Source organism: Pleurodeles waltl, chromosome 8 (genome assembly GCF_031143425.1).
Source record: "Pleurodeles waltl isolate 20211129_DDA chromosome 8, aPleWal1.hap1.20221129, whole genome shotgun sequence".
Classification (NCBI taxonomy): Eukaryota; Metazoa; Chordata; class Amphibia; order Caudata; family Salamandridae; genus Pleurodeles; species Pleurodeles waltl.
The window spans coordinates 652,120,030-652,142,535 of NC_090447.1; the positions used below are offsets into that span (position 1 = coordinate 652,120,030).

The 22,506-nt window shown below is 41.4% G+C and overlaps 1 protein-coding gene across 3 annotated transcripts in view; it reads right to left on the minus strand.

Moving 5' to 3' along the window:
- ACOT9 (acyl-CoA thioesterase 9) overlaps positions 1 to 22,506 on the minus strand; it is a 550,522-nt gene that overhangs the window by 148,010 nt on the left and 380,006 nt on the right. For all 3 annotated transcript variants that reach the window (XM_069204744.1, XM_069204745.1, XM_069204746.1), the window contains one exon: positions 13,760 to 13,845. In XM_069204744.1, coding sequence (XP_069060845.1) covers positions 13,760 to 13,845 — 86 coding nt within the window. The remainder of the gene's footprint in view (positions 1 to 13,759; positions 13,846 to 22,506) is intronic.

Genomic DNA, 22,506 nt, shown 5'->3' on the forward strand with positions numbered 1-22,506 from the left:
TGTACCCTCTGCCCAATGTGCCACCCGGAGCCTGCTGAGAGAGTGGCTCTTGCAAAGAAAGCCAGCAGCTCACTCCAAGGACCATACCACAAAAAAAGCGTACATCATATTGAACAGGGTGATTGCAGATCAGTGGCCAGATAAAACAGATTAGTTTTGAGAATTAATGTAGCATAACTACAGCTTTATTAACAGCCCAACTCAGTGAGGTCATTTTAGCAACATAACTGATAAATGGGGACAGGCCAGGGCAGAAATCCCAATCCGCCAAGTTCCCTTCACAGACTAGGACTCAGCTGCTTATTCCAGATTTTTTCACATAAGATTCCAGAAGGTGGATAATAACCAAAATAGAGTCTATTACTTACTAGTGTTGCTTCCTGCTGTGGCTGTTGTATAGATAATCCTGCTCCTCTCTCCAAATTTATTGTTAATCTATTAAGACTATTTGAACTAGGAGGGGATTTTAATGCACTAGTCAACAACCTTTTGGCTAAGTCTATGTTGTGGCAAACTACTAATAACCCAGAGGAACTCCATTCATTTCTGGACAACATTTGAGATAGAGTATGGTTATTTGGAGAGAAAGCTCATAACTGCAGAGGTTATACATTCCATACTAAGAAATATGGCCATGTTTCGAGAGGTTTTTGTAATGATAGTTCAATAGTAAAGAATATAGTAGAAGTCACACATCTACCTATGCATATTTCATATACTCTGTGGAGGGCTTAATACGGGTGCTTCCTCTAAAAGAAGTCAGTCCCCATTGAACCTTAAAAGGACTCTTCCTTTAGTTCCAGAAGTGCTGAATGAATGTCTGATGAATTTGGTCACACCATGTGCCTTTTTGGGGGGGTGGGGCTTAACAAAGACTACTGGCTTTAAATCCATAGTGAGATTACAAATCATCACACTGATGCAGAGACACGTTTGGCAGTCTATATGGCCAGGAAGCAGTGTTGGTTCCATTCTGCTCTCAGCACCCCTATGGTTTACATATGGTGCACTCACCGTAACAAGTACAGCGAAATACGTCTATAGGCACAATGACTGACAACCATCACCTGATGAAGTCTTTTTTTAATTGTCTGACAAATTTGAGCATTCTTTGCTAAATTAACTTTTAATCTTGATGATATTTTGATTTCTGAGTGTCTGACTTCCATGAGTTGATTCCCCCCTTTGCCTTTGGGGCCAAATCAGGTCATTTTGTGGAGAATTCAGGAGGACCTTTCACAGCACTCTATTGTGCAATGATTTTGATGTGCTTGCAGTGATTTCACTGCTGGATGCATGTTTAAATGGATAAACAATGAGAATATGATATCAACAAATTTGGTACTGATTCTTGTTTCAGAGAAAATCTGGATCTGTTGATTGCAAGCAGTAACAGTGAGTAGTTCACTGTTTACCTGTGTCTTTTATGTAACACTACCCCTACCCCATATAACACAGAAGATATGCAATAGGTAGGGAGGGTGGGCACTTAGCATGCAAATCCCGAAAAAGGCCGCTGGCCTGTTAGTGCCTACAAAACCTATATGGTAGTATAGTAAAAGTGCAAACTTCGGTACGACAGATCCGTTATTGAGTGAAACAGTACTCTTCTTCGTGTTCCAGAAAGATGTTTATTAGAATCAGTAGTTGGATTAGAGACAGCAAATCAAGCACAGCCAACACGTGTTTCGTCACACATGAGTTTTTCAAGGCTGTAAAGGATACATTGTACAAAGGTTTTGACTTCACATTGGTGTATTGAAACATCATGTATAAAGATAGTAGCAAACATGCAAAGTTACAGACATGACGAAAGTGACCTATTGTGTAATTGTGAGAATATATTTTAACAAACCCGTGAGAACAGTAAGGGTTGTCAAAAAGTAAGAAGAAGTGAGAAAATGAGTAGATACCAAACATCCACATACCATAATCTTCGACACCCTAAGTGTACAGAGAGATCAAGTAATCCATAGGTTATATACAGACCATTGAGAAAGGCCAAGCGTGTTTGGAAAGCTGTCATGCGTGAGAGTAAAGGAAAGATCTGAAGTTAAGAACCTACCTAGACTGTAGACGAGTAGTTAGGATATCCACCCTGGAAAAGATGGAATGAGGGAGCTGTAGCGGGAACGGATAAAAAAGGAAAGATAAAAGCCCAGATGAAAGTTCAGAAATGAGGGTACGTATACCCAGTAATGAGGTGCATAAGGGCAGTAAATTGCTGGTAAAAGTACCTGAATTTGTATCCTAATTAGATGAGGTGCATAAGGGCAGTAAATTACTGGTAAAAGTACCTGAATTTGTATCCCAATTAGATGAGTGAGGAGGTAAATCATTCCGGTGTCCTATAGTATAAGGACACCCAGGCTAATGTGTACCATATGTACAAACAGAAGACACGTCCTAAATGAGCAAAGAATAGAGGACCTTGGTAAGCCCTGTAAAAAATACATAGGATGATAAGCTGGAGTACCGGAATATATCTCCTAAAGTAAGAGTGAGTATTGTTGTTGCCTTCTTAAGTTGTGTACAGATTGCGGTATCAAAAAGGAATTGGTCTGAATAACTGCCAAACAGTTTTGATAGAAGTAGGCATCCAAGAACATATTAGAGCAATCAGGAATTACAACACTGGCTACCCTCTTGTTACACACTTTAACTCACTACATGATGAATCAAACATTCCGAACATTAGATTTCATGGCATAACCCAAGTCACCACATTGCCCAGATTGGGTGATAGAACTAAAGAACTACGAAAATGTGAAGCGAAATGGATACTCAAATTACAGGCTGTGGAAAAGGTTTAAATACTGATAGGGAACTCCACGTGTTCCTGACCACAAATGTTTCCTAGTGGATTTCATTATGTGGCAATATCTCTACTATGTTTCATAGTTGTTCTCACATTATGGGATACAAGCATTTCTGACTATTGTACGATTGGCATTTACAACCATATTGTAATACCATAGTGTAACTACCCATTCTGGTAGAATTGAGTGCGCCTTGCATTATTTTACTTGTCGTTATTGTATACGATACAATAATTCTACCCTTTGGCCATAGAATTTGTTTACACTTAATATTCAAAGTGGCAGAAAAATTACAATGGTAACAGATTCATGTTGGAGCTGTGTGTGTACCTATTTTAATTCAGCAGCGTACTCTTGCATTCCTACAAGTACTAAGGTTATATATTCTTTTTGCAGAGTGTTGGTTACGCATACCATGTCTCCTTCATCGTTTTCTGGCATAAATATATAATGTATTATATGTACTCCATGTAGCCCGTTCTCTAATTTCGGGCTACTCACTAATAATTGTCACCTCCTTTACGTTCATCTCATTTTGGGTTTCCTACTACTTAGGTAGCACATCCCTATACTCCATTCTCGGGAATTGTTCTGGGGTATGCATGATTTTTTTATTAGTTCTGATTACCTGTCAGCTTTAAGTCGCCAGTTTTCTATCTGGCTCCTACTGTCTTTACTCATCGTAGTTCCCCCTTTTTCATGCTAAATGACCAACCATAAAGCCCCATTTGTTGGCGTTTCCATCCTTTGGAATACTGTTACCCAGCTCATACTTATCCAGAAACTCAGTTTCTGTACCAATATGGCCGCTATTCTAGCCCACACCATTTGGATTCCGTATGCGCACCAGCTACTATTAAGCTTACTGGGTACTAGTCCTTCGTCTATGTCCATGCAGTACAGCTGCCATTTAAACCCCGCATATGCCGGACGCTACCAGAACTGTCTGAAATTTGAAGCACGCGCCCAGCACAACCCGGAGGCAAGTAATCATTCAGTTCATTTTCTAAGTAAGAGTTGGCTGCTTTATTATGTAGTTACAGCTATGTTAGTGTCGCAGGACTCTTAAGCGATCATTTAATGTATGTAACTTTAGTGAGTATCAGTTCTTACCTCTGCGAGTTACGGCCGTAGCCCTCTTTCTGTTAAACCCATGTCTCTGATTTGGCTTACTTCTGGACGGCTCTGCCAACTATCATAGCTGTCTGGAACCCATTAACTGATTGGTCTACGTATCATTTGGGTTCTTTCCAGGTCAGATTACGGTGACACATTACTTGTGATTCACCCACATACTCTTAGTACTTACATGTTAAGTCTCTAGCAACTTTACATGATCTTTATTCTTGGCATCTCGCAATATTGTAAGCACTTCTCACACACGTAGAATCTGGGCGCATCCATGCCTACCTCTATCAAAAATGTTTGGGAATTATTCAGAACAATTCCTTTTTAATACCGCAATCTGTACACAACTTGAGAAGGCAATACTCACTCTTACTTTAGGAGATATAGTTCGGTACTCCAACTTATCACCCTATGTATTTTTTACAGGGCTTACCAAGGTCCCCTATTCTTCGCTCATTTGGGACGTGTTTTCTGTTTGTACATATGGTACACATTACCCTGGGTGTCCTCAGACTATAGGACACCGGAACGATTTACCTCCTCAATCATCTAATTAGGATACAAATTCAGGTAGTTTTACAAGTAATTTACTGCCCTAATGCACCTCATTGCTGGTTCTACGTACCCTCATTTCTGAACCTTCATCTGGGCTTTTATCTTTCCTTTTTTATCCATTCCCGCTACAGCTCTCTCATTCCATATTTTCCGGGCGGATATCCTAAATACCCGTCTACAGTCTAGGTAGGTTCTTAACTTCAGATTCTTCTTTTATTCTCACGTGTGCCAGCTTTCCAAACACACTTGGCCTTTCTCAATGGTCTGTATATAAACTATGGATTACTTGATCTCTCTGTACACTTAGGGTGTCACAGATTATGGTATGTGGATGTTTGGTAGCTACTCATTTCCTCACTTCTTCTCACTATTTGACAACCCTTATTGGTCTCACAGGTTTGTTAGTATATATTCTCACGATCACACAATCGGTCACTTTCGTCATGTCTGTAACTTCGCATGTTTGCTACTATCTTTATACATGATGTTTCAATACACCAATGTGAAGTCAAAACCTTTGTACAATGTATCCTTTACAGCCTTGAAAAAGTCACTGTGTGACAAAACACGTGTTGGCTGTGCTTAATAGGCTGTGTCTAATCCAACTACTGATCTTAATGAACTTCTTTCTGGAACACAAAGAAGAGTACTGTTTCACTCATTAACGGATCTGAGAGCCAAAGTTCGCACTTGTACTATACTACTACATAGGTTTTGTGTGCTGTGGTCTTATCTGTTGATTGTACATGGTGTATACACTATGTATGTGCCTTGGGGTGGTAGGGCACTAGACCACTTGCACCACTTTTGGACTATTATATTAACTTAACCAAATTGGACACTACCAGGAGGTGCATTTTTTCTTGCCATTACTACCTGAGATTATTGAATACGCCTGTTAGAGTCTATTGGGGCTTTATCGTTTGCCTGAAACAGTTCAACTCTCAACTAGATGCAGGGATAATTATTAGTCCTAGGTATCGCTCATTCTAGAATTAACTTTATCCGGAGCATCATCAATAGCCCTTAGTTCTGGTGACCCACTAACTAATTTTATACTTCATATTCTGGATCCCACTCCCTCTATCATTATAGAGCCCCCGAAAGTGGCTGAATCCACTGAAGCAAGAAAATGTCTTAAATGTTGATGAGAACTAATGGCGAAGCACGTCCCAACTAATTGGTGAGGGTCACATTACAAATACTATTTCCAAAACAGGGAACAGACATTTGTTATTCTCTCCTTCTCATAAGGCTATATCCCTTGTGCTGGTGATATATATTTTGGAATTATGGTATAGATCTTCTTCCTCTCACTCTCCCTATTTTTTGGATATACTATATCTAAAAACATCTGCCAGGTCTGAAGACAACACTTTAAAGGATAAGGATAGGCAGACATTAATGACTAAATTAGAGATGGTGCAATTAAATTATAAATGCAGATTGGCTAGCCAGCTTTGAGCAAGATGGGAATCGAGTCGCCTCCAAAATTTCAAATATGGGCAAGCTAGAGGTACAACTGTTGGCATGGAAATAAAGATCAGATAGAAGAAGAAACTACATTAAGGAATCAATGGATACATCTAGAGACTCCTTAATATCTGAGGCCCGTGAAATGAAGAACGTATTTTGTGATTTATTTAAACATTTATATAAAAATGCATCTCCTCAGACTCTATTGAATACATTTTTTAAAAAAATTTGAACACCTTTATTTATGAGTTTAACTTTGTAACAGTGGATTAGAAAAGGAGCATAAAAGATAAAAAGAAACACACAACCCATTCAAACATGTCACCATCCACCCATTACACATATTAACGGTGGGATAGATATTGATATTGCAATAATATATAACAGGGCAGAAGTCTCAAGTAAACCAACCCATGGATTACAACTCCTGGAGTCCAAATTACTTCACATCATTGTTTAACTAGTTGACACCACTCTTCTTCCTCACAGCAGGTGCCTGCATCTGAACCTGCTTTACTGTCCCCATAGCCCTGAAAAATATCCAGCACTATCACCAATTTTGCAATATCATCCTAAACTTTATTCTCAAATCTAGACTGTCTGATATGCTGCTCTTCAGCCATCGCCCACTCCAGGACATCCTTGACCCTCTTGGGGTGTACTAGCTCCCATCCAACCAATAGCCACTGTTCTTTTTGCCAAGAGGTGAGCAAATTCTAGGAATTTATATGGCATTTTTCTGCCCCTAGGCTGTGTCACCACCCCCGGTAAACATGCCTTCGGCATAACCAGGAACGGGAACCCGACAGCAGCCTCATTCCATGGCATTAACTTCCCCAGTATGCCATCACTGCCATGCAGGCTGATGCCAAGTGTAAAATAGAGGTTTTTTTCCTTCCCGCATCTGGGACTTTTTGCCTCCGTGACAGGACAGATCTTACTAAGGACATAAGGAGAGATATATGTCCAGTGAAGGTAATTAAAATGTATAAGCTTGAACCTGCTGTTGCAGGAACACCTTATGGACCAATCCACAAGCCCGATCCCAGTCTGCATCAGAGAAGGCCTCAGCCAGTTCCGTCTCCTAGACTTGTCAGGCTTGCACTATGAGTCAAGTGAGATCCCCTCTGAGGGCTCTATAGAGGAGTGTTATTAGGGGTCTTTCCTCCCCCATCTTAGAAGCCCACCCAGCAATTTTGGTGGTACTGGTGCAGCTGGAAATGTGCATCACACTTCCCTTGCATTCTTTTGGAGCTTTGCATGTTGCAGAAACTGACCAGTTTCCAGTTGAAATGTATAATGGGCCATCTGAAATGTAATTAAAACCTCCCCAAGGTAAAGGTTTCCAGGCAAAAGGCAACCACCACTCTTCCACTGCTCCATGGACATATCCGAGTCCATTGCTAGACTGGAACAAGGTCCACGACTGCAGTTCCGCCATCAAATGGCGCTCTTCGGATCACTTTAGTGACCACTTCCCCTCAAATTGCCGCTGCCTGTCGCACTTGATAGGGAATCGGGAAGTCCATCTGACTCCCTCTCATGACGAGTCGCACCAGCGTCTCACCGATGGTTGTGCCCTGCAGTAAATTTTTATTTAATTACAATTACCAATAATTAAATCAGCTATGAAAGCTATTTTAACTCACCCTATGTTCCCAGACTAGGGAGGCTATATTGTTTTTTCGAATAATGTAAATCTGCAGGTCCTGATGGTGTCCACTGTTAACATTTCTGAAGAGTCTGCTGGACATCATCTTCCCCCTGTATTCAGAACTCTTTGACAGCATAGTAGTAAGGGTGAAAACTATCCCTTTGTCTTGGAATAGTGCAGTCATTTCTTTAATCTAAAAACTCGATACAGATACTATATGTTGTGAACCATATAGGTCTATTTCTCTGATCAATTGTCATTATAAGATCTTTGCCAGTTTATTGGCAAAAGACCATCCAAAGGAGTAAGAAGTACTTTTGCGGAAGATGAGAAAGACTTAATTCTGGGAAGACACTTCCATGACTTAACAGATTAGATGGTGGTCCTAATCGATGTTGCAGAGGCCGAGAAATTTGCCTTGGCAATTTTCACCTTAGATATAGTAAACTGGAAACAACTGTGTTAGTTCCTCCAACATTTTCAACTCAGAAAGAACTTATGTAGATCACATACAGCTAAAACCTTAGTGGATGAAAATTTAACATCTAATATAACAGAGAGAGGGACAAGGCCAGGATATCCTTTATCTTACAAACTGTTTATATAACTCCTGGCACAGCTTCTCAGACAAGATCTGAGAATAAATTGTTCAATTTATAGATTACATTTGTAAGATCCCTCTCTAGCCAGACTACCTAGTCCTATATTCTGCATACTTCGATTCCCAATAAAGATAAAATAGTACAGACGTTTGGTTCTCTCTCTCTCAGGATATGTGGTCAATAGATCTGAATGATCGTCTGGATTGTTGAATAAAATTCTGAACTAATTTGCTCAGATATTAGGCACCAGGATATCATGATAACTCATGGGTTGAGCACTGTTTGTTCTAGGAATATACATAAGGTTATGAAGCAAGTTCAAAAGCTTTTCAGGTCCTTGCAGAACCTCTCTCTGATTATTGAAATGAGAGTCCACCTTTTGAAAATGTAAATTCTGCCAAAATATTAATTTCAATTTGATTCAATTCCTTTATACTTTGACAGTAAAGAAATGGCTAGTTTGCAGGGTGAGCTGAGCAGCTTTGTCTGAGGTGCAAGGGGAAAAATCTCTCCCTTAAAAAAAGGTTGAGGGGCTTGATCAGGTAAGGAGTTCCTTACCTTCCAAATTTTCAATGTTATTGATGGGCTATTCGGTGAAGAATTGTAGGTGTTTGCTAGATTAGCCATCACTAATAGGCCTGGTTTATCAATCAGGGCATTGTTAAGAGGTTTATGTAATGTTGACTTTCCATATAATTTTGCCTCTCCACTTCAGTTGATTAGGATTGGCTGTTGGGGAGATTTAATGGACTTAGATAAGTTCAGACCATGAGATTCCAAGTGTGACATGCCTGGAAGAACCTTATCTAGGTGTAAGCATTTCCAGCTTCTTTCTTGGACATCAACAAATTCTGTTATTAAGTGAGGAGTCCCCAGGTAACACAGAAGAGGAATTACAAGAGATGCTACCAAGAACTAGGTTGCAAGATGGTATAGAGACTATCCAAGGAATCAGAAGAGAAAAGGTCACCTGTAGAGGAGCTGTGGTCTGTATACTTTCCAACATTCAAAATCAGAAACTTAGGGCAAAGATCTACAAACACATACATCACCTCTGTTTAATTTGTTGCCTGCATATTTGATTTACTGGACCCCGCAAAACATGGCAAGGTATGGGCAAAGAGCAGTGGTTCCACCCCCGAAGTATAAAAGACAAATGTCGATGACTTTCAGAAGTCTTTAAATTAACCTAATTTGAGCCCCAGAACTGCCAGTTGTACATCCGGTGTTTTTCCACATATTACATCTGAATGTAATCCGTTCATTATTGTCCTTGAGTATGTTCCTAAAATGGTGAATCCACAGAAGATGACAATTTGGCTCTTAAGAATAAAGTAGGTTACTGGCTAAAAAAAACCTCTGGGTGGCCATATGATCTCTATGCAGAAATTCTTCTCGTTAGAAGGGTCCCATGGGTTTATTATAATTTTTTTGATGCTTCAAATTCACACGTAGTGGATGACCTTGAAGCTCACTTGACAGATCTTTACATTAAGCATAAAAAAGAAGTCTAAAATTTGTGGACATTCAATATACATGTGAACAATATAAGTAATGCAGCTTTATGTGGCTATTTGGACCAGGAGGGGAAGCACATGACACACTTTAGGCACGCCCATATGACAGTGTACTAAATAGGGTGATACTGTCTAAAAAGCTGGTGTTTGCGCTTCAATACAAGATTTCAAACTCAATCTTCACCCCTACCTTTAAGGGAAATGGCAACTGTAACAACGTTGATTTTATGTTCATTTTCACTCCTAACAGACTTTAAAGTTGTCACTAGCTGCATCAGTTACAACAATCCACTCATTAAATACCTAAATCTTGACTTTGTTGAGTGTAAGCTCTGGCTATAAATGAAGAAACTGAATATACAAGCAACAAAGGGGTCAGAGTCAAGTGGGAGAATGTCATCAAAGAACAATTTGTGAATGAGATCCAGACAAGGAGAGGATCTCTGCGATAATCTTGAAGTCTTTAATTTACTGTGTCATTCTGTTTCCTCTATGTTAATTGCCCCTAAAGCCCCTAAAAGGAAATCGCTGCATGGATGGTTCAATCATGCCTGCACTGCTGCTCATAAACACCTTAAATTAGCTTTAAATAAAAACTCATGGTCCATGGTAGAAATAGCTTCAGCCGGAAGGGCCAGTAAGTAAATAATAGTTACTAGGAAAGCCAAGATTAGAGCCAAACCATGGCAGGACCTGGAAGTTGTGGGCATTTAAAGGATTGCTCAGCCTTTTGGAAAGTTCTTAATCTCCTTTTTCTTACAAATTATGAAAGGATGGAGGTCGAGTCCCATTACTGCAGTACAAACTTATGTACACCTTTTTACAAGATCTCTGACCCACTTTGCACCGACCTAATGCGAGCTGATATTGAAGAGCCAAATTGTGGCGCAGGTGCTGCCCCCTATTTGAGGGAGTCCATTGACACCACAGATGTAATTTACACAATAAAAAGGAGCCCCCCTTGTAAAGATCTGAATTGGACGGAGTCCTTATTCAAGTAAAATATACCGTTCTGGCCGCCTCTGATTACAAACTTCATTAGAGTTGCCATGGTAAGCCCATTACCTCCTTAATGGAAAGAGGCAATTTTTGTCCCAATTTTGGACACAGACCTCCCAAGTTGCTATCACCAACCTCTTTACTGGTTAGTACTGTTAACATTTTTGCCTTTGTCATACTGCTAAGGCTTGAGGCACTTGCAGAGGAGAGTAGGATTCTATCTGATGTTCAGTTTGGATTTTGCCTGGGGCTCAGCACATTGGAGCAATGCTTCAATGTACATTTCATTATTGGAAAATAAGTCAAGGCCAGAGCAGGGGCTGTTCACATGCCCTTTATGGACCTTTTCAGCACTTTTGACATGGTACATCAATCCAGACTGTGGGATATAATGGGGGACTGCGCAATGAAAGAGCTCTGAATCTCCTACTTCACAAGCATGCTTTAGCCAAGATGCACTATGGTGCAAACTGCAAACTCTCTTCTAAAATAAAGTCAACTCTAGGGGTCAGCCAGGGCTGTGTCATGGCAACTTTTTTAAAATAATTTTTATTTATATCACTAGCCTAGCTAATTCCTTGTGTGCAGCGGGGAAAGATATGCCTCAGCTGGATAATTGGTCCATCCCAATACTTTTACATGCGGATGACACAGTCAATTGCAAGACTGGCAAACGGCCTACAAACCCTTCTAGATGCCTTTGACATCTTCATGGATGGTTTCGGTCTAAAGAACAACCTGACCAAATATTTTGTTATGCAGTGAGGGCCTAAAAACACTAAAACTAAGAAATTCCACACAGCAGGGGTAGAGGTGGCCTAAGTGCAAATCTTTACATATCTGGGTATTTGATGCAGCCTCCAACTGGAATTTCTTACTCAATATAAGGACTCACCAATTTCAAAAGCTGTTTGACTGTTTTTCGGGTTGCACCCACACTGGGCCATAAAGCAGTGAGGGTGATAGTGCAAATTTTTAGGAGCAAATGCACTGTGTTAGGGACCTAGGGCCATATGTACGAAATATTTTTCCCATAGACACTGAATGGGTAGAATCCTTTGGTACATCTGTCCCCTAGAGTGTTGAAGTTTGGGGATATGCAAACACTGAATGCCTGCAAAGAGTGGAAAACATTTTTTTAATTTTTTTTATAAAGGCACCTGTCTTCCCCGACCTTTACAAGTAACTCGGCGGTAGATATTGGTATGTGGAAGTCATCATTAAATGAAGTCCCTTGGTTTTATGGCTTAGGGTTTGGAATCCTGAGGCAGAGTTTATAAGATTAATAATTTTCGACTGTCTGGCTTTGGATAATGTATTCGCAATTTCATAGCTATCTTACATTAAGCAACGATTTCCCTGAATTGTTTGGCAAGCTGGAGTGCATCGGAAATAACTCAAAGGATCTTGTCAGAAGTTTGCGTTTTTAAATCTCATAAAATTTGCATGGAAGCGGCACCGCAATTAATTTCACAATAGAAGTCTGTTTCTCTTCTGCTCCTACTCTGTAACTAACTGCCATCACCGATATCCAGCACAGATTCCTCTCTATCCGATTACATTTGAACACCATTCATTTTTTGCTGCCACTCCCGACACAGGAATCTTGGTTTTCGTTACTTCACAGATGCCACTGTGATAGTGTGTTGATACAAAGCACCGCTCATTTCACGCTGCTCTGATCTCTGTGTGCTTCTCATCTGAAACTTTTTTTAGTCCCATTAATCCGCAAAGCAAGCATCAGACAATATAAACAAGCATTTGCTCATCTACAGCTGTTAGACTGCCCACGGGTATGCCATGGCCTGCTCAATTATATAAGCTGCTCAATGAGCACGCGAAAGGGATACGGAGTATCTGTTTTAATGCAAATGTTTTTCGATGCTGCAAGCAGGTTCTTTTACTGTTTTATCTAAATTAAGATGGAGCTGTATATCTAACTTGTATCAATTTGGATTTTAATTACCTTTGCTTTTAATAATCTATTTATTTTTGAATTTCTACATATTTACTTTTGTGGCTATTTTTTGCCGAATAGATGTTTTGACACACTAACATGAGTAATTATGTAACTTCAATATTACTACAAGAAACAGGGGCAAGACCCAATTTGGTAACCTTTGGCATGATGGGTGTACATGATACGATTTCGGAAAAGGCATGTCTATTTTTTTTTTTTTTAATGATGCTGCTAGCAAGGAACCAAATGTGTAAAAACTGGATATCTGTTGACATCAGAGTGGTTTTATTCTGTCAAGACAATTCATAATTTATATTTATCAAGTCAAAACAAAAATAGCTTTTGGTTTATTTTCGAGAGAATAATGGATAATCCGTGCTGAGAAAGTTCAATGATTATTCCTTCCCTATGATTAGAGATTGTAGGGGATGGATCAACCACCTCACAAGAAAGTCAATGTTTGATACCTTCTAGTCAATGATTTGACTAGAGGACCTCCGGTGTTTGGTTTGAAATAGGTAATGGAAGGCGATAGGAGAAAGACATTTTTTTTTCGCTGGAGCAAAATTCACCAATGACCTAAAAAAATATTGTCTCTGCTGCAGAGATCAACCACTGTCCGGCTTTGTTGCTGCCCTAGACCCATAGCATGGCCCAAGTGAAGGGATCGTGCTAGAGCTAGTAGGCAACCAGGCTTGGAGTTCAGCTGGTTCGTCCGGTAATGCTATGTAGGCAGAAGAACTAATATTTATCTAAGCATGAAAATGAAGTGGACTCATGCATAGCTCTTCAATGTTACTGCTTTCCTCCACGATGTTTGATGTAATCAGATAAAGGTGGAGGATTATTCCATGACTAATGGTTTTATTTTATAAAATGAAACAATACAATAAAAATACATTGGAAAGAACAAAGTGATTGTGCCACTCAATGAAAAGGTTACATGTGCTAAACAAGATAAGGGCGGTACACATGAAAACATTAAAAAAATAATTACCACACGATCACAACATTATGGTATTTGTAATTTGCATAGAAAATAGACTTACGAATAAGTAAAGGCAGTAGCCCACCCGAGTTCAAATGCTTTTCTCATTAGAAATCCACCAAAAATTCTGTTAAATATGTTGCGTTCCTGTAATTAGAATAAAAAGTATGTTTTTTATTAATTATTTTTAATGTAGATATCACAAGAAGGTAATAGGTTACTTAGTAGGCAAGGTCTGTTAACATCTGACACACCAACAGATTATTTTCTTTAAGATATTCAATGGATCCATTTTTGACAACTGCCAATTATTAACCTAGCTATTTACAAATTACAGTTATTTTCTTAACTGCTTGACAATTTCAATATGGACGAGGTTATTTGTTTCCAATACTTTCCGTGTTGCTGTGGGTGCTGAGTGTTTACTAACTTTTAATAGAACCTCTCTTTTTGTTTTCACGGAGACTGCAGGAACTATTCTGTTGCCAAAAAGGTCGATACGAAATTACACAGAAAAATGACCTGTTGCCGAGTGGATCCGCTGCCCCAGGACCCCAGGGGGCAGCACCAGCAGCCCGGAAGTTGAACCAGACGCGCTTAATAGCGCTCCAGCACTTCTGCAGCGCAGGACCTGTTGCCGAGTGGATCTGCTCCCCCAGGAACCCAGGGGGCGGCGCCAGCTGGCCAGAAGTTGCACCAGACACGCTTAATATCGCTCCAGTACTCCCGCAACGCAGGACCCGTTGCTGAGTAGATCTGCTGCCCCAGGAATCAAGGGGGCGGCGCCAGCAGCCCAGAAGTTGCACCAGACATGCTTAATAGCGCTCCAGCACTCCCACAGCGTGGGACGCGCAGGGCCAATAGCAGGCCCTTCTTCACCAGTCAGAGACCAACTGAGGCCTGGCTAGGCCAGCCCTCTCGGCCCTAAGGTAGGAATTGGCCTCTGGGTACATCGTTGCTACGGTACTGACAAATTGTTGCTAGCTTTTATAGCTGGAAGATGGGGAAGTGTAAGGCTAAAGGAAGTCCTGCAGTGGGTGCAGCTTCATTAAAAATCCCCAAGCTTCATAAAATCTCTAATAACCTCTCAAACTGTGTCACTAATGAAATCGACACATCGATTGAAGAAGTAGAATCTATGTTGAAGAGGAAAAAGAAGCGACCCCAGAGGGGGCCGAAAAGCGGCTCACTTTCTCCCTTTTTCAAGTCTAGACTGTCCAGTAAGGGAGATTCTGTCTGCAACCGAGCATCAGCGACACTGGGGGAAGGTGCGAATGCAGAGGCCACGAAAATTAGGTCCCCATATTCAATTCCTGAGGGCGCTGCAACATGCAGTGCAATTGTCCACGAAACTCCCTGCACAAATCGGTTTCTGTCATTGGGGACCCTTGATCAGTCTTTTGGTCTAAGAAAACCCATTCCAACTCCACAAATTTCTAGTCATTAGCCCATTGGAGAGCTCTCCCAGGAGGAAGTGATTACTCTTATTACTGAAATAAAAGAAGAGGTGAAGGAGTTGAAACAAATAATGACGGAGGTACTTAAACTCCTTCGACCTATTGCATTGAAGAGGAATACTGCATCTACCCAAAAGGAAGGCTTGAACTCCATCATGCCTACTCCTTTAGAAGAGTAGAACACGAGGAGTGAGGGCTTTTACAGTTCAGCTGTTAGGCCTGCTTGTGGGGAGAGAGCACCCCAGGCCAGTCCTATTATCCACCCAACGGCCAATGATTAAAATTGCCCTTTACCATCATCTTGCTCCCGTGTGAAAATGGCTTTGGATTCTACCACCTTGCAACTTTCTGCCAAGTCTCATAATAGTCGCTATCCAATTTATGTGTGTAAAGTACCTCCACTACCTCCCAATACACAAGAAGACAGCTTATCGTTAAAAAATAAAGTCATCCATTGGATAAGGCACATCAGACAATGCGGCTCTATTGTATATTCAGACATAATATCTGCCGAAAGTTATCCAAAGAAGGCAGGGTGCTGGCATACCACTGAGCTAATGCTATCTAGCCCCAAGTTGGTAAAAGGTTTGACATTTCTGGAGGCATGCAATCCCCTACGAAATGGCTCACATATCATCTTCAAATCTTTTGGCCCGAGCGTTGTGCTTTGACCAAGGGGTCACCTACCATTTTGTGCAAGGGGCCACATAATACGGGAATTGTGGACCCCACTCCTACTTGCACGGGTGCATTTTATGGCCATTAGGAGGGAGCGTGCAAATTCAACTGAGAAGCAGATCCCATGGAAAGTAATGCAAGCAGATGATCTTTCAGACATTGACTGACTGTTTATCAGCAGCTCCTTAGACCAATAATCTATCTTCTGTTGCAGGTAACATTCAACCAGAACCCGAAGCAGATTCAGAATTGATTATTCCCAGGAGACTTGACCAAGTCAAAAATCTAAATACGGCAGAATCCACCAGGTGTTCTAATATAACTTACACCTTAGAGTCCCCTCAGTGAGATCATATGGGATTTGGGCCTTTTAACCAGGCATTTATCTCATGGAATGTAGCCGGCATACAAAATAAGCTTGATGATGTCAATTGGGGGCTGTTTATCAACAGCTTTAACATCTGCTTATTCCAGGAAACTTGGGCCATTTCGAATGTCTATAGGCAGGGGTATAGCTCTTTTTGTAAGGAGGCTAGCCCGTCCACCGCTGGGAGAGCGGGGTGAGGGTAGGGGGGTGTTATCACAAGAATAAAAATCTCAGAGGTGGGTGAAACGAAGGAAAGCTATGTTGATCCGGTTGACATACTGGCAGTTTCAATTCAGCTTACAAGGGACCCTTGCTCTTTTGTGTCGTCAACATATACAATAGACCAGGCCCTTCGAGTCACACTTCCAATACTATCTGCCTGCGGAATGCTCTTGTGTCAGATTTTCTTCCCTCACATTTTTTGTCATCATAGCTGGAGATTTTAACGTCTCCTTGACGCCCAACTCTCTTTTCTCAGTGTAAACGCAGGTAGAGGACTCTGTATGAGGAATTCCAGCTTTCCCGATGTCGAGAAAACAGCTAAAACCCAGTATTAGGGCCCTGCAGGTCATTGATCTTATGATAACACATGGTCTTCCGCCAGAAAACAGGGGCTTTCCCTCAGACACTCCAGCAAAACCATCATTTTTTAGAGGGTCTTATAGTAGTTTTCTTGACTTTGTGCTTATTGATGTCACAATCTGGCACATAATTAAAGATCTCATGGTGGGCGAGCAATATAACAGTGACCACTCCCCCATTTTGGTAGCATATGATGGGTGGTTTTTTGCTAAAGGAGATGTACAACAAGAGCACGAGGGTACGCTTCCCCTAGTGGTGTCAAATAATAAGCGTGCCATAAAATGGGAGCCCTTTATAAGTTCAAATGAATTAGTTGCCAAAATGTACAAATTAGTTTCGACCCACCAATTAACTGCTAGATTCTGTACATATACACCTAACCAGATGATGGCCATGCAGGCAGAATTGTTTTTATTCCTTGAAAGAGCTACTTTGTAGACCCAATAGGGGGCACAAACAGCCAAAAGTAGGCAATTGCCACAGGTGGTTCAACAAAGGATGCAAAGAGGCCAAGCGCAGACTCTTGGAAGCATTAAAACAAAAAGATGGATCCATGATAATCTTGGCAAGGCGTGAGTATGCTTTTGTAATAAAGACCAGCAAGACTCAGTGGGAGGAGATAACATGGCAGGAATTACTATCAGCAGCAAAGGAAAGCAACTCAAAGCAGTCTTGGTCTTTGGTGGCCCAAAAAGGGCAGAACGAGAATCCCAGACCCGATTGCCACATTCTCGCTGATAACAGGATCAGTCACTTTACTGAATTGTATAGACAGGAGTCTGCCTTTCCTATTGGTAAAGAAAGTGCAAAAGCGTATGCTACTCCTTGTGTAGATGGGCTTACACCATTTACCCTGAGGGAAACCGAGATAGCCGTTAAGGCCCAAAAATCAGGAAAGGCGCCCGGATTAGATGGCATACCTTCTGATATGTTTAAATCTGACCTTAACTACTGGGGCCCTTATGTACACAGTGTGTCTAACGTGTCTTGGCAGGCGCCAACCCTCCCCGTTCCTGGAAAGGTGCGATAATCATTCCAATTTATAAAAAGGGGATAGGTCAATTCCGGGTAGTTATAGACCAATTAGTCTGTTAGACAATCTGCAAAAAATATTTTCCTATAACGTCCTGTGCAGGCTCAAAGACTGGACAGAGGAAAATGATGCCTTAAGTCACACGCAGGTGGGCTTTAGACAGAAGACAAGCACAGTAGACCAGTTCTTCCGCTTTCTCATGATTAAATGGAGGATGGTGGACCTGGATGCTGGGTGACTCTTCGTTGCCTTTGTGGACCTCAAATCTGCTTTTGATTTAGTCCCTCAACACAAACTATGGGAAGTTCTAGGTTGGACCGGAGTCCCGGGCCCTCTGCTAAATCTGATCCAAGAATTATATTTCGAGAGCTATGCCAGAATAAGGTGGGGAACAAATAAGAATCTAACGGGAGGGCTTCAAATTCAGAAAGGGGTGAGGCAGGGATGGGCGTTGGCTCTCACACTCTTTTTACTTTTTTATAAATGCCTGTATTCCTATTTTCTATGATTGTGTTAATGACGCATCTGTATTGGGTGGGGCAAAGACCCTGTGTCTATTGTTCGCTGATGACACCTTACTGATATCGCAAACTGCCTCTGGTCTTACTAGGCTACTTGAGAAGTTCACGGGATTCTGTAGGGAGTATGGTTTACAAATAAATGCCACCAAGACCAAATATATGGTGATATAAAATATAAAGTGAGGAAAAAGATAATGTTAGATGGCAAAACCCTAGAAAGAGTTCCCGACTTTGAATACTTGGGAGTTAGGCTGGAGGACTCACACAAATGGAGCACACAACTCCTGTATGCCTTTCCGCTGTTACTTATTCTGCCCTGAATAACCCACAACTCTTTTTTTTGTGAGTAGGGGAATCTTACTCCATACCCACTTCTCATTTGTGAGTTTTCCATCTTGACCTGAGCCCTCCACTATAATTAAAACTAACAATTAGGAGGTCCTTGAGCCAATTTTAATCTTATGTTCTTCTGCTTTTCTTCCAGGTAGGTTTATAAATGTTCCTTACCTTTATCTTTGGCACACACTGTTGTTAAAGAGTTCCAGCAGAGTGCCCTCATCGGGGGCCCATCAGACATTGCAGCACCGGTCTGACGTTGAGCAGGCCCTATGATGAAGCATGACATCCTATGGATGTGTCAGGGCTTGCTCTTTTGAGTACGAGAACTGCCGGCATTGAACCTGTGCCTTTTCATTTAATACATAGGAACTGTGTACTCTTTATGATATGCTTGGTAACCCACAACTCCAACAAGTTGATATGGAGCCCTCTGATTTTCACCTCTTGCAAATGAGCTCCCCTATCCAGCAGGAAGAAATCTATTACCACCATCAGATCAGGGTGGAGTTGGCAGTTGGGGTTGCAGCTGCTCCAACTGCTGTCAAGCAGCCACATCTGCGGATCTTTTGCAAAGCACTTTGAAAGCTGGGTGGAATCTGACAGGTTCCCTTAGTGCTGGGCCAACCAAGACTTCAAATCCACTGCAGAGCCCACATATACTACTAGCATGGTTAACAAGCAGAATGCAGGAGGCCAATAGTCCATGAAACCTCAGAACCACCTTCACTAAGACCCAGGACTGAGGCTGATACATGGGATCATAGTCCGAAAGTCATGGACTCTCTGACCAGCAAAAAAAGCCTGGTAATGCATCCGGAATAACTCAGATGAAAGAAAGGCTTATCGCTGTAGTCAGGAGTGACTACAGTATGTTGTTAGTGAGGCCCAGGAGGCTAATCTTCATCTGGAGGTGGCAAACCTGCCTTTAACGACTTGTTGGTGAGGTAAAGGAAGACTGTATACTGATCTTCCTAAAGTATGCTGCAACCACTACCATTCCCTTTGTGAACAACCGAGGGGAGCTTGTGACGCAAGAGGGAGCACAGCAAACTGAAAATTCTTGTAGCTCACCCTGAACTGCAAGAAGCACCGGTGGCCTTCAGCACAGGAACATGAAAATAGGTGTCCTGCATGCCCAACACTTCCATTACATTTCCTGGGTCCAGGACTTAAGGAGCCAAGGTCAGGGTGAGCATCTTGCATTTGTCCTTCCGCAAGAAGAAACTGAGAGGTAGAAGACTTAAAATAAGATGAAGGCCCCCTTCCTTTTTTGGTGCAAAGGAGTAACATCTAATACTGATTTCTGAGCCCAGGAATCCCTCTATGGCTCCTTTCGTCAACATAGCCTGGACTTAATACAGCAAAATGGACAAGTGCTCCTCCGAAAGCCGCTGATGTAGGGGGAGGATGTAGCATTTCGGAAAGGGATGGCATGGGACAGGCTGGGTAACTATCAGCATGACCCACCTCTTGGATGTTATGGTCTATCACACATGGAGAAAAGGACTGATTATGTTTCCTATAGGGGGGTTGAGTGCCACTAAGAGCAAATTAGCTGTTCTTGAGGACCAGAATATGGTCTGCTGGATCTCCTACCCAGACAGGACTGGGGTGGCTCTTGTTGGGGTGGTGGGTCTCTGGTGGGTCTCCGTGTTGCCTATAAGCAAAACCCCTGATGATGCCTTGAAAGGGGCAAAACTGTTGGGAGTGTGGAGAGACCGAGGGAATGCATTGCGGTTTTACTTCCTTTAAAGTGCTCTATGGTGGAGTCTGCCTTCTAGCAATTAAGCAAGAGCAGTCAAAACACATTTCCATGAGTGATGCCTGGGTGTCACCCAAAAAGCCTGTGGATCTTATCCATGTGAGGCGGCGGAGCACCACACTAGTCCAGACTGCTCTACTTAAACAGAAGGTCATGTTTGGCTGTGCCATGGCAATCCTGAATGGTCTGGGCCAAGTTGATGTGGAATTCTTCTGGGACTGTCAGCAAGATCTCTGTGACTGTGTCTTATCATACATGGGAGTGCCTACCCAGCAATGAGCTGCCGCTGACTGAAGAACGAGGCTGGTTGAAGAAATGGAAAATGTTACTTACCCAGTAGACATCTGTTCATGGCATGTAATGCTGTAGATTCACATGCTTTCCATAAGTCTGCCATCTAGTGTTGGGCTCTGAGTGCTACAAGTTGTTTTTCTTCAAAGAATATACTGCACATGGGCATCGATTCCATTGTTAGGTTGTTTTCCCGCAGGAAGGTGAAGAATAGAGTGTATATATGTAAATATAAGTAAATAGTAAGTACGAAAGAGATGTCCATGCAATATATGTACATATTTACAATATGTTGTACTACCAAGGACTACAGGCTTCCGGGGAGGAGGAAGGGTGCATGTGTGGCTGTAGATACACATGCTTTGGACAGACTGTAAAGCAGTCCCCTCCTAAGTAAGCTGTGGCTAGCCTGTAGAAGTTGGAGTAGTTTGAAATGTTGTAAGTACCGCCTGTCCAACATTTGCTTGTTAGCAAGCTAAAAAGTCTACACAGTAGTGTTTAGTAAATGTGTGTGGTGTAGACAATGTAGCAGCTTTACAGATATCTGCAACTGAATATTCCATAGAAAAGCCATACAAGCACCTTTTGTCCCTGGTACAGTGTGCTTTAGGAGCTACTGGTAGTTGTCTTTCGGCTTTAAGATACCAAGTTTGAATACACTTAACTATCCATCTAGCTAATCCATTGTTTGAAACTGTATTACCTTTGTGAGGTTCTGAAAAAGCTACAAATAGTTGTTTTGATTTCCTAAAGCTTTATGTCCTATCAATATGAAACATAAGAGCTCTTGTAACATCCAAAGCATCTAGAGCTCTTTCAGCAACAGAATCTGGTTGTGGAAAGAAAACTGGCAATTCCACTGATTAATATGAAAAGGTGAACTTTCTGTTAGGTAGAACATTTCGATTTGTTCTAAATACTATTTTGTTTTTATGTATTTGGAAGAAAGGTTCTTCTAGAGTGAATGTTTGAATTTCACTAACTCTTCTTAAAGAAGTTATGGCTACTAAAAAAGCATCCTTCCATGAGAGAAACTGTAAAGTACAGGAATGCATGGGTTCAAATGATGAACCCATAAGTCTTGTGAGTACAATATAAAGATTCCCTACAGGAGCTGGAGAAACTATGGGTGGAATGATTCTCTTAAGACTCTCCAAACATGCTTTGATGACAGGAATTCTAAATAAAAAATATGTTGTCTGTTTTGAAGGTAATCAGCTATAGCCGCTAAATAAAGTCTAATAGAAGAATATGCTAAATTAGCTTTTTGTAAATGTAACAAATAGCAGACACTATCTTGTACTGAAGCTTTATGTGGATCAATGTTTTTAGGTTGAAGGTAATATACAAAACGTTTCCATTTAGCAGCATAACACTGTTTATTTGTAAGTAACCAAACTCTATGACCTCAGGAGCCATAACGCAAGATTGATTAGGTTGGGATTTGGATGTCTGATTTGACATCTCCTTTGAGTCAAAAGTTCTGGCCTGTTTGGAATCTTGTGAGGTGGTACTACAGACAGATCCAAGAGTGTTATATACCAATGTTGATGTGCCCTTGTGGGGGCTATAAGTATGGTGAGTGAGGTTTGTTTCAGTTTGCGTATCAGAAATTTTACGAGTGGGAGAGGCGGAATAGCACAAGCAAATATCCCTGAGCAATTTAGCCACAGAGAATTACCTTTGGACTGAGAGTGTGGGTATCTGGAGGCAACCCTTTGGCATTTTGAGTTTTCTACAGTGGCGTAGAGATCTATTTCTGGTGTACCCCAAAGATA